This window comes from Meles meles, chromosome 10 (genome assembly GCF_922984935.1).
Source record: "Meles meles chromosome 10, mMelMel3.1 paternal haplotype, whole genome shotgun sequence".
Classification (NCBI taxonomy): Eukaryota; Metazoa; Chordata; class Mammalia; order Carnivora; family Mustelidae; genus Meles; species Meles meles.
The window spans coordinates 46,493,058-46,505,766 of NC_060075.1; the positions used below are offsets into that span (position 1 = coordinate 46,493,058).

General features: G+C 55.1%; 1 protein-coding gene across 2 annotated transcripts in view; it reads right to left on the reverse strand.

The window, feature by feature from the left end:
- Window positions 1–6,671: 6,671 nt before the first annotated feature.
- The window catches only part of MINDY4 (MINDY lysine 48 deubiquitinase 4), a 101,740-nt gene continuing 95,702 nt past the window's right edge, over window positions 6,672–12,709 (reverse strand). For both annotated transcript variants that reach the window (XM_046019945.1, XM_046019946.1), the window contains exon 18: window positions 6,672–7,100. In XM_046019945.1, the coding sequence (XP_045875901.1) occupies window positions 7,052–7,100 (49 nt within the window). In that variant the 3' untranslated portion in view covers window positions 6,672–7,051. The remainder of the gene's footprint in view (window positions 7,101–12,709) is intronic.

A 12,709-nucleotide genomic window follows, 5' to 3' on the forward strand; every position in this document is an offset into this window, starting at 1 on the left:
CACCCCCTGATGGGTGAAGCAGGGATCCCCCAAATGCAGGGAGAGAAAGCCGACAAGCGCTTGGGACTTCTGACACACAGGTTCAGGAGAGCCAGGGTCACAGCAACAGCGTGCGTGGGAGAAGCACAAGTCTCGGGGAAGGGGCTTGGAGCTCTCTGTGTGCTTCCCTGCCTGAGAGACTCCTGGTCCCCAGGAGATGAGCAGTTTCCCTAAGGTCCACGAGCACCCCAAATGGCCAAGCTAGGGGTCCCAGGGTCTGAGAGCATAGATGGGGCACCCCATGGGAAGGGGACCTTCTCAAGGCCAACGAGGGACTGGGAGCTATCCCGCCAGCCTGGCTGTCTTCCATGTGCTCTTGGAGGTGACCAGGCCCAAGGGAGCCAGCTGGTCCCGTCCAGCTGGCCCAAGGTCACCAATAGCTTCGAAAACAATGGGCAGTGGGTCCAGCCGTAGCCGGGTCCAGAACAAAGGCCTGGGTACTTCCTCGCATTGAGGCCCCCTCCTTCATGGTTTGCCAAGACAGGAGACGGAGGAAGCCTTCATCAGGAGGTAGGGATGTTTTGCAAAGACTGTTCCCGGGAGAGTGGCAGCCACCGGTGCCAACAGGGGAGCGCACACAGGGGCCGGCTGCTCAAGGCCGAGGTCTGCCTGCCAGGAAGCTGGGGAGAGAGAACCCTGGACTCCAAGTCCACGGGTCCCCCACCTTGCTCCCTCAGCTGAATCACTGAAATGCAAGCGATCTCCCACTGCTGCTTCTCCCTGGGGCCCGAGCTCAGAGGTCGGCATTGTCCTTTGGGCCACCCTGCACCCTATTGCAACAGTCTCCTAAAGCAGCATGGGACCACCTCTGCCCTGCTCTGAAACCTCCCATGGCTACCCAGTGCTCAGGAGGCAGCGTGAGCTCTCTGCCTGGCATGCAAGCCCTTCGGCTCTGATATACCTTGACTTCCTGCCATCCAGATGCCCCGGCCCCTTTCCCCTGGCACCTAGGCCCCTGTCCATCCGCCTGGGATACCTCTGCCTCTCCTCCTCCCCCACAATCCTTCAAGGTTCAGCTTCAATCCTCTCCCATCTAAGAAGCTCCCCTGACTGCTCCAGACCATACCAGTACCCCTCGTCTGAGCCCTATGCCCCGAATGAAATCCAAGGAAGATCTCAGCCCAGGACTTCGGAGGACATCAAGGCAGGAAATCATAACAGAACAGTCCTTCCTTAGAGTAAGGTTCCCATGCACAGCACAGTGTGTTTATATAATTGTCCTGCCGTCGTTATTATTAGTACTCCTCGGGTTCAGCCCCAGTGCCGGAGCAAGGGAGGGGTGAGGTGGAGAGATAGGGCCCAGAGATGGTGCCGACAGCCAGTCTCCAGTGCCCTGGAGTATTCGCAGTGGACACCCAGGCAGGACACAAGGAAGTGGGTGCTTGTCATGGAGATGGGCTCCATTCCACAGGGAGGTAGGACTTTGCTGAACCTCACAGATGTCAAGGGGCCTTAAACCAGAAAACGCCAGATAAGCACCCGGAATTGCCCTTATCAAGGGCTACAGGAAAAGCGCCAGGTTTAATCTCAAAACCACACCCGGCATCAACGGTTTAGAGACCTCGGGCAATGCCTCCCCATCCCAGCACCCAGTGACTGGGACTTTATGCCTGGAGGCAGGGTGGGGAGGGGCTTCTTCAAAGGTGGGGAATGAACTTTGGGCTTCAACCCCCCAGGATGGGACATATACAGGAGGGAAAGGAGGGAAGGGAAGACAAGGGGCCCCAGGCCCAGGGACAAGGAAACAGGGCTCTGTGGGCTGGGGTGGGGAGGGGCGGTACACACACACGCGAGCGCGCACATGCATGTACAAATGTGGGGGAATGGGCGAAACCTGTAGTTGGTTGCCGACCACCAACTGGGATCTGGGCCGTGAGAGAGGAGCTGCTTGAGGCCGTTCAGAGGACTGGGCCTGCACTTTCAGCTAGATAATCCCAGAGGGCTTCCTAGAGGAGGGGCTTTGAAGATTTTGAGGGTCTGGTTGGATTTGGCAGATGGTCACAGGCACCCAGAGGGCAGGGACCCAGGTCCAGTGAAGAGCACTAGCTAGCAAAGACTTCAGGCAGCGTGGGGTTCTCTGCTATGATCCGGGGTGGGTGAAGTATGGAGCTGGAGGAGGAAGAAGCAACGTGGGAGGCAGGTTGGAGTCACCCCCTTAGACCCCCCCCCCCCCATCAGATGTACTCTCTTCAGCCCAAAGGCCAGCTGGTGGTCTGGTCTCCAAGAGACCCTTCATTGAATGAAAAATGCCCCAGCAGGGGACAGAATTCCTATCTGGGCCTCAGTTTCCCCAACTACAATGCAAAGGCCTTCAGTGATTTCCCAGGGAACAGGACATAGGATAGGCATCTCCGGGGAAGGCAAAAAGGACATTTGGACAAAGCACTTAGGTCCCAAGACAGCAGGAAAGGCCAATGGTGGGCTGCTGGGACCACTGAGCCCCTGACCAGCGTGGGCCGCGGATCCTCTCTTGTGCAGAGCCAGTCTGCCGGAGCACCGTCCCTGAGCACCATGCAGGCACTGGCAGTGGGCCACCCTGACCCACTGGCAGCCTTGCTTGCCCCCCTCACCTGCCCACCTGTCAGCCTGCCCCTCCGCCTGCATTAAGCAATCTCTATTATCGCAAATGCCTGACATTTTTGCCTGGTAATTACAGCTCCCACAGCCCCGGGAGGATTAGGGCATGATTAGGGAGTAGGGAGGACTCTTGTGGGTGGAGAGAAGTACGTGCAAATAGGCTTGGCAGTTTGACGGCTTCCTGCAAGGTTAGGCTCCCAAAAGGGCTCCGTGGCCAGAAAGGATCATCCACGGGGCCTTGGAAGGCAAAAGGCTATCAGCATCAGTCACCTCCATCGTCTCCTGGCCTCCCCCTCCCCCTGCATCTCCTGGGATCAGAGCAGCAGCCCCTCAATGTGCCCCTTGCCTCTGCCTCCACACCCGCTCGCTGGCCAGGGGGAAAGATCTGAAGTCGAGCTCTGAGCAGACCTTGTCTCCCGGGAAACGTCCCAGCCTAGAGCCCACCATCCGAGGCCTTCTCCCTCTCTGTGCCTCCTCCCCTAACCCTCTGGGACTCACAGACCTCACGGCCTTTCATGGTCTCTCAGTTCTCACCACCTCACCATGTCACCCGCAATGATCTTCCGTCCAGTTCTCCATTTGGCAAAGCTGTGCCCATCCATCAAGGCCAAGGTAATATGCTACCACTGCCAAGGATCCTCCCCCACCCCCACCAGAAACATTAAGAGCAAACACTTAGCAAGTCCTTGAGACGTGCCAGGCCCTGCTCTCCACACCTCACTGCGCACTGACTCCCTCAGGCCTCAATGCAGCCCCTTGCAGTGGGCATTTCACAGAGGAGCAAACGGAGGCCCAAAGAGCTCAGCGCAGGTGCTGGCGTTCGCACAGGCAGGAGGCCGTGGAGGCAAGGCTAGGCTCAGGCCTCTGGTCCTGCTACTCCCACCCAGCCCTTTGGTACTTCCTCATAGGGACTCCCTCTGTCAGCCCCAAGTCCCAAGCTCTAGAACAGAACTGTCTCCAACTTTAACCTGATTCACCTGATGGTTTTGTTCAAGTGCAGATTCTGAATGGCGGACGGGGTGTGGGTGGAGCCCGAGATTCTGCATTTCTACAAAGTTCTCAAGTGTTACTGATGCTGCTGGTCTAAGGCCCACACACAGAGCCAAAAGGCTAGTGGAAGAGTTCTCCTCTTGCCATTGTGGGCTTAGCAGAGCCAACGGCCTGGGGGAGCTGAAGATGGGTCCCTCACCAGCCCCGGCCCTCCCGGAAGGCTGGGCCCCCACCCCCAACTTCCCTTCACTCAGAAATAAGCACTGGGTTGGGGTCCTGAGGATATCCCCCAACACTCCCCCCGGCAAAGCCTTGGCCCAGCTCTGACCCCCAGGGAATCCTTGTGGTGCTTCTGGAAGCTGCTCTTCTTACCTGTGCCGCTGCCACGAAGAACCTACAGAAACGGGGGTGCAAATGGCTCAGTCACCATTAGCACAGCACGAGCCCTGGCTGTGGAGGATGGTGACGAAAGCACTGGGCTGGCCCTGGAAGAGGCCAGTGGCTATTGAGGAATTCTTTGTCCTCGAGTCCCTTCCCCCAACCACGGGGCCCAGAGGTCTCTATCTCCTCTCCTAAAGCCAGGTGAGGGAGACTTCCCGAAAGCTGCTTCAAAGCTTACCAAGTGCACCTGCAGTGTGGGACGGTCCCCGACTCCCACCTGAGGACAGGAGACACTGCTGCTCCTGACAGCGGGGTCTGAGCAGACAGGCAAGCTGAGGGGGGAAGGTGTGACCTCCGAACTGGGAAGGCAAAGAGGTGCGGGGCCTTTGCATGGTTTAATTGTGGATCCTTCCTTCCAGAAGGAAGCCTCAGGTCTTCTTCAATGGGGAAGGAGAAGGCTGACTGCCTCAGAAGCTGGGTGGAAGCCGGTACCGGGAGCCACCATAAGCAGCCACCATAGTGTGAATCATCTGATTGGGGGGGGCGGTCCCCAGTAATGGGAGGCCCGCACAGGAGGGGGGCGGTTCGCACTAATGGGGGAGAGTGTCGGCTCGAGTGGCCTTGAGACCTCTCTTACTGCCGGAAGGGCAGCAGGATCGACCTGCTCTTGCCTCCAGAGACCAAGAATTCGCTTCTCACTGACACCTGCTGGCTCACTGACCCGGCCCACGGCCCACGTGCGAGCCCTGATGCAGTGGCCACGCCCAGGTCGGCCTGCAGCAGCCGCTCAACTCTAGGACTCTTAACTTTTTCTGGGGAATTCAGGAGGGTATTAGCCAAAGTCAAATAGATCCTCTCCCTGGAAAATCACACACACGTACATGAACATAAAGATTTTAATATCATTTGGGAGAGAGGATCGGGACTTGCTGATGCCTACCTGCAGTCTCTCTAGAAAACTCTGTGCCTCAGGTGGAGAAGAGCCACCTGCAGGGAGGCACTCTCCTCTGGTTCATTCTTGCAGACGTGGTGGCCGTGCTGTGGGTCTGCTCTCGCTTCGGACCTGGGAGATGGTGGTGTTGTGGCTTTGCTCATCTTGCATCCCAGGAAACCCCAGGCACGGGGTGTCAAACCGTGCATGTACCTGCATCTTGGCTTCTAGAAAAAAATGCTTGTATAATATGTTGGAACTGGGTTTTTTGAGCAACGCTGGGAATATTTTGATTTCTCCAGCCCTGCCAACAGGACCCTGGTCAGGAGGTTAAGTGAGTTTCATTGAAAAGACACACTTTTCCTTCCCAGGCTGATAAACAAGCCTGCTGCAGGGAAATTGACTTCCTCCACCAGGGCTCAGCTGGAGCAGCCTGTCTCTGGCCAAGGAAAACAAATGCATAAACATTTCGGGGACATATAGGAAGCATTTCTGCGGGACGCCTGCTGTGAATGGCCACTAGAGTTTACACAGCAAACCCCAGCGGGGCCTCCACACAGCTTAGACAAAGCGCGCCCTGCCCTCTCACTTCCCTCCCGGCTCCTCCCTGCTTCTCCCCAAAGACCCACAATAAGATAATACAACAATCTGGCCACGACTTGTGCCAGGAGAGTGCAAAACAGGCCCTTGCGTTGTCACCACCAAATGCCTGGCACATAAAGAGAAGGGGCCTCCTCTTCGCCAGCGCTGCAGAGGTAAGACAGTCCCTGAGCTGCTCTGGTCCTGAGCACCGGAGTGGGTGCGGGGATGGGGGTTAGGAGAGGGATGGGACACATAGGCTGGGGACCAGCCACCATTCAGCATCTACGGCCCTCCCTGGCCTCTCCCTGGGCCAGGGCAGGCACGGGAGGAGCTCACTCCCCGGTCCTTCCATGCAAACACCCACCTCTGTGGGGCCTGCTCGGAGCTCCAGCCCAACCCGAGCAGGGGCCAGCACTGGACCGCGCTCCTGCGCGCTTGGCCTCATGCTGCTCCCAGCTCCTCACGTGGCTGGGCTGGTGACAGAGGCTCCTGGAGGCCAGTGCTCTGCCTCTGGGGGCCCTTGCTCAGTACCACTGTTGGGAGCCATTACAGAGCAGTCCTTAACGTTACATTCCTTTTGAAAACCAGTAGGATGCAAGCTCATGGGATCAGGGAGGCTGCAACTGTGCAAATTTCCCTTTATGAGTGGCTGTTTTTCCTAGTCATACCTATCCCCTCTTGCTCTGGAACATGAGGGCCTTCCCAGGCTCTGCCCACACACATTTTGGGGGGGGGGGGCAGGGGACTATACCTGGTCCCTCGGCTCATTCTCATCTTACTGCCCTCTGTGGCAAGAGGTCCCTGCCTAGAAGGTTCTTCCCCATATCCACCTGGCCAGGTCCACATGACCATCGTCCTGGGGCCTCATAGGGATCCAGGTCTGCCCTGAGACAGACTCCCAGGGGGCCGGTGTTGCCCTAGGCAGCACAGCTTACAAAGCCTGGTGCCTTAGACCTGGGGCCGACGCAGAGAAGACAGGTTAGACCAGAAGCCCCACCAGGGACACTACTGGACCAGAGGCATCACCTGTTTGCAGAGACCCCCATTAGATGACATCTTAGCCCACAGGTCTCTAGGGCCCTGGGTGACCATCCCTGTTCCCACCCCGGCCATGAACCATGCAGACCTCAGGCTTCCTTTGCCACAACAGAACAAATGACTCTCTCCGTCCTCAGCTTGGGTTTGCCTCCTGCTTTATAGAAAGCCAGCTACCAGAAATAACGGGTGCCCGGGCTGGCTGTATCTCAGGCTTGACAAGGGGACAGGTGGCCCAGTGGGGAGCAAGGGAGGGATGCAGACAAAAAGCACACAGGCGGTCCAATCCTTGGCAGTCATGGCTCAGCTGGGAGGGAGCCGTAAGCAGCACTCTGGGCCCTCATCACAGTCCTGGGAGCCCTTCATGGAAGGGGCAGGGAGGTTCTGGATGCTTCTGCAGCACTTCTGGCCCAGAGGGGGGTGACACTCTTCTGAGAGACTTGTCCCTGAGGCCTGGGGCTCAGGTGTCACCCCCAGTGATGAGTGGTGGAGCCGTAGGCTGACCCACAGGAAGGGTCACAGGATGGGGTCTGAGCCGTTCCAGTTCACCGCTGCTCCCTTCCACCTACAAGCAGAGTAGCAGATAAAGAGTCAGAGCTGCCCAGGCCCACACGGGAACCATCTCTTGCCCTCACTTACCCGAAGGTCCTGTCTTTTTTTTTTTTTTTTTTTTAATTTATTTCACACACAGAGAGAGATCACAAGTAGGCAGAGAGGCAGGCAGAGAGAGAGAGGAGGAAGCAGGCCTCCCGCCGAGCAGAGAGCCCGATGCGGGGCTCGATCCCAGGACCCCGAGATCATGACCTGAGCTGAAGGCAGAGGCTTTAACCCACTGAGCCACCCAGGCGCCCCCGAAGGTCCTGTCTTAAGGGCTTTGAGGATTTCTGGTTCTAACCTCCCTACCTTGCCTCTCCACACTCACACACAAACCTATACACCAGGCCCCCGTGAAACACAAACCTACCTAGGACCCCAGAGAGCCCAGGAGAAGATAGAAGGGGCAGGACATGCATTCGTTCATTCATTCTTGCCACAAGTGTTTCTCGAGAGCCTCCTGTGTGCCTAGCACCGAAGGGTCCTGAGCCGATGGGCGTGGTCCACGTGCCCGAGGACACAGCCACCTCCCAGGGTGCCTCCTCCAATTCCAAAATAAAAGTTAGCGGAGGTGAGACCACAAAATGACCCAACACTTAATTTTTAAAAAATTTTTATTCACTTATGTATTTTTGAGTGTGTGGGGGGGAGGATGAGCAGAGACAGAGAGAGAGAATCCTAAGCAGGCTCGACGTCCAGTGTGGAGCCCAGCACAGGGCTGAATCTCATGATCCCGAAATCATGACCGAAGCCTAAATCAAGAGTCAAGACACTTAACCGACCGAGCCATCCAGGCGCGCCCTAGCATGACTTGAATACATGGCACACTCGTTTTCTAAAGCAGCCCAGGGGGATCACATTTCTAGCGGATGGATTGTTCCTACAAGACCTGATCCTGGGTATCTAAGAGATACGCATCCGTCCTGAGATCCAGGAACTTTGGAAGCAGATGTAGCATCTACCTCAACAGCAGTGCTAGGGTGCAGGGTTTGAACCCAGGATCCCGAAACGCTTTTTGCAATGTTGAGGCTGGCGGAGGGAACACACTTTTTCAACACCTGACGTTTTTCTTCTGACAGAAGTCAACACGTCAATGGCCAACAGAAGGGAGTGGGGGGAAGGAAGCTTTCCTCATTTTAACTGTGCTTCTGCTTTAGAGAGTCCCAGCTGCCTGAGGTGGGAGCCGAGACAGGCGAGTGAACAGGGTCTCCCAGAGGAAGACTGGTACACCTCCTGACTGATCGCTCAGAAGTCCCACGAGGTTTCAGCAGTGGTTGGTTGTAAACCCAGCCTTCTCCACCTTCATGAAGAACGCAGACTCCCTCTGAACTTTTTTCTCCTTCCTTCCTCAGGCTTCTGCTCTTTGTCTTTCTTCACGACCGTGCCTTGCTTCAGTGGCCACACCAATGTCTCTGGCTTTTTCAATGGAGAGGGACAGCCTTCCAGAGGCAATGGGACTCGTACTCATTCTGCTCTTACCAAATTACTTTCTTCTTGATTATAGGCACCTTCCTGGCATCTGTAAAGACTGTATTTTCTTCTGTTGAATTTTTTGCACACCTTTGACCAGCCCCTTCCTCTTCAAAGGAGAAAAAAGATTTCTCATCATTTAAAGACAAAAATCGTGGTGATATTTCTGTGTGTCTTGCTCCCATGGAAGGGTTTTTGGTGTGGGAGATACTTGGCCTATCGTCTGTTTTGGAACAATTACTGTCCCGCTCTTCTCCGACCTCCACCCACCCACTGTGAGGATAGAAGGAATGTGAGAATTTAGTGTTTGTCACAGTCCAGACACAAGATGCAGCCCTGCCCTGCGTTGTGCATGCCAGTCGACATCCTGAGACATTTTTATCTCTCTGTATATTAATGCTGAACTGTGTCTTTCGTTAAAATCCTCAGCATAAAAGGCTGAAACGGGTGGATGGTAGGAGAAAACCCACCAAGCCAAGACTGTTAACACTGTTTTAGGAAACTAGTCCTTCCTCTGCACCTAGCACTACCTCTGCGTGCTCTTCAGTGTTAGGGATGATGCCCTGTGATGCCGAGAGAGCCCACCCAAATGGGGTGGTACAACTTTTTGACAGCCAACCCTTTCCTTCCTGTGTAAAAGCCTGGGAGATACCCTTCACACCTGAGCCATTGGACCCACGGAGCCTTCTGGCCACAGATGCTCAGAAGCGGGTCTGGATGTGCAAACAATTTTGGACACATTCCTCGGTGTTTTCTCCAGACTAAGTGCTGGAAGACCGACCTTAGCAAGACACACTCCAAACATAACCTGTAACGAGACACATAGCCCTCTTGTGCTCGTCCACCGACCTTGCCTCCCCTTCACTGTCAGTCATGTCAAGTGAAGGGAAATGGTCGGCGCCATTGCTCTCCCGGCTTGGGGGGGGACTTAAGTGATTCTGTGGTGTCCTCGTGCTTTCGACTATTTCCTGAGCTGCTACGGGTCAGCCCTGGGGCAGATCCAGAGGGATCTATTAGGTGCCCTGGGGCTGAGCCACTTTGAGGGGCTCCATTGGCATCAAAGCGTCTGTCACTGCTTGAGGAAGAGGCAATGCGACTGTATCTGGAGATCATCAACGTGGCTGGAAGTCTGACCATGCCTCGGTCATCAAGCAGCCACTGCCCACGCTGTTTGGTGCTGGGGCCCGATGATGTCACAGGGGGCCCCTACAGGTGCAGCCAGTAGGGAAGACAGATGCAGGTCTCAGTCACACAGCTGAGCAGGATCTGGGGGGTAAGGCCCGCTGGGAAGGCACGGTGCTCACCACCGGTTCCCAGGGACTAGGCAGACTTACTGTGCCAAGTGTGTCAATAGTGCGTCAGCAATACGCGGCAATATGACCTGGGGCTTCATCAACTCTACCATGCAACTTGAGATTTTCAATTTTATTTCTCTGTTCATCATCTTTGCAGTTTTGAAGCATGTCACTAAAACCTTTTATTGTTCTATTAAGATTTACAGGTGAGGATCAGCCTCTGTAAGTTTCTTATCAAAGACTTACACACTACGGCTATATCCTGAATCCAGACCCCTGGAAAGCAGCAGAAAGGAGACATGGACGAGAGCGACATTCTGCCCACTGCCTAGCTCCAGGCAGGCATCAGGGTCCCAGACTGCAAAGGGAAAACTACTGCCCAGACCAGAGTGGTCTCTTGTCCCAGTCGTGGTAAGAATGGGCAGGGCTCAGGGTGTGGGGCAGTAGTCAGAAGTACACCAGATGGGCGCCTGGGTGGCTCAGTGGGTTAAGCTTCTGCCTTCAGCTCAGGTCATGATCTCAGGGTCCTGGGATCGAGACCCACATCCGGCTCTCTGCTCAGCAGGGAGCCTGCTTCCCCCGCCCCCTCTGCCTGCCTCTCTGCCTACTTGTGATCTCTCTCTCTGTGTCAAATAAATAAATAAAATCTTTAAAAAAAAAAAGAAGAAGAAGAAGAAGAAGTACACCAGATTTCTTGTTACCATAAGGTCTAACCTGAACCTGGTCCCCAAACCCTTCTCTCATCCCTCTCCATCCCTCCCAGCCTTCACCCTCCACACTCTGACAGGCAGAGAGAAGTTCCTTCTATGAGCTCCCCATCTGCAAACAGCTCAGATCCTGGCAACATGGGGTTTGGCTTCAGTGCAGGGGTGAGTCACATCTCTCTACTACTAGAGACATTCATGCCATCCCAACAGTGACTGGATCTTACAGTTAGGTGGTGGGAGTTAATGCTTAGTTTCGAGGCTTTTTACCATGGTAACTAACCCACCCCAGCCCAGCTAACAGATATCAATGAGGGGGAAAGTATTAGAAGCAGCAGAGAAAAGTAGTTTACAGTTGATAGAAAATCAAAGCAGAGATGTTTTTAAAGTGGCAAGAGCTGAGATACAGGGGGGCTGTGCTTGGGTGAGGATGAATGGTTCCCTGGTAGGAAAGTCCATGGCCAATTACAAGGACAGTAAACAGAGCTCTGTGTATGCAATTAGGGGCTGGCAGAGGGAGGGCAGTGATGAAATGGACCTGCAGACAGCACAGCGGGCAGAATGAAAGCTCACTCCCCCAGGGTTAGTTCAGGAGGCTGAGCGTGAGAGTTCCCAGCAGGCTTTCTCGACCTCAGACCACTGACATTGTGGGCTAATTTTTATTCTAGGGCTGTCTTGTGCATTGTGGGATTTTTAGCACCCACCTTCCCCCCCAGCCGCGATACCCAAAAGATGTCTCCCTACATTGCCAAATAGTCCCTGGGGCACAAGATAACCTAGTGGCTGAGGACCACTGGCTAGGGGTTGAGCTCCAAGAAGATGCTGTAGTCCCTGGAGCTCAGGGAGGATCAGCATCACAAAGAGGGCCCACCTCAGGGCCACAAATGAGGCCCTTACCTTCCCAGGGCCATAAACCACAGCTGAGCAGGTTGCCCGCTCCACAGACTTTCAGCATCGATGACACTAGTGTATCCTGGGGACAGATGCCTAGTAGAGCCAGTATCAGCAAGGAGAAGCGCACAGGCCAGGTTTTAAAGATCTCACCAGAGCTGACCAGTAGAAATACACCACAGAACTCTTGCTCACTATGGGTTTCCAGGCAAGTATCCTGTTGTGCAAATTCCACTTCCTGTACTCTAGCCACAGGGAGCAGAACATTCTGGAATGAATCCCATAGACTATCTCTCCCTTGCGGGCCTTGGCCTGTGCTGTGCCCTCCACCTGGAACAACCATTCCTCATCCCCACCCACCATTCTTCAGGATCAGATCCAAGATTCCTCCTTCTAGAAGTGTGTTCCGACCCCCAAGCAGCCTGGGGGTCTTCTCTCAGCACGATATTGTCATGGGGTCTCCCTCACCCATGAGACTGTGAGACCCTCAAGGACAGAGCTGGTATCACTGGCCTCTGTCCCCTCCAAGACATCTCAGGGCCAAGTGCCACTGGATGAACACAGCCCTCCCCAGCAGCTATTCCTTCTGGGGCCCCAGGGGCGCAGTGCGGAAGCCTGTCTTCGTTCACACTGTGGTCTCTCTTGCCTTTGACCCAGGCAGTCACAGAGCCCAGCCCATGGCCCTTGTCCTCTCTTGTATCTTCCCCATGCCTCCTCCTGATTATTCCTCCTCCCCACACACGCACGTGCACCCCCGTGGTCTCCAAAGGAAAGGGAATGCTTCTGCCTCTCTTTTTTCAAACTCACAACAGCTCAGGGAAGGGATCCTTCTACCTCATCAACAGATGAGGCAACTGAGGTGTGGAACAGAACCAAGCCTTCTGGAGGTCATACAACGTGACGAAAGCAAAGCCAGGAGTGAGGTGTTGCATCATGGTGTTGAGTGTTCTGTGAACCCAACCAGGGCAAGTGTGTGTGCGGGTTGTGGGGGAGGGAATCAGAAGAGAGCAGCTGAGGCCACAGAAGCACCCAGGAAACCCTCTTTTGGTGGGCGAGGGACACTGTGGACAGGGTACCTGGGCAAGAAGTGTGTCAGCTGAGGCATGAAGACTGGCACAGCACCCTCCTCCCCCCAGTGCGTGGGGGAACAGCTGATGGACCTGGGCACTCGGCTCCAGCCCCTGGAAGGCACTGTTTCCAGCTGAAATTATATTTTCAAT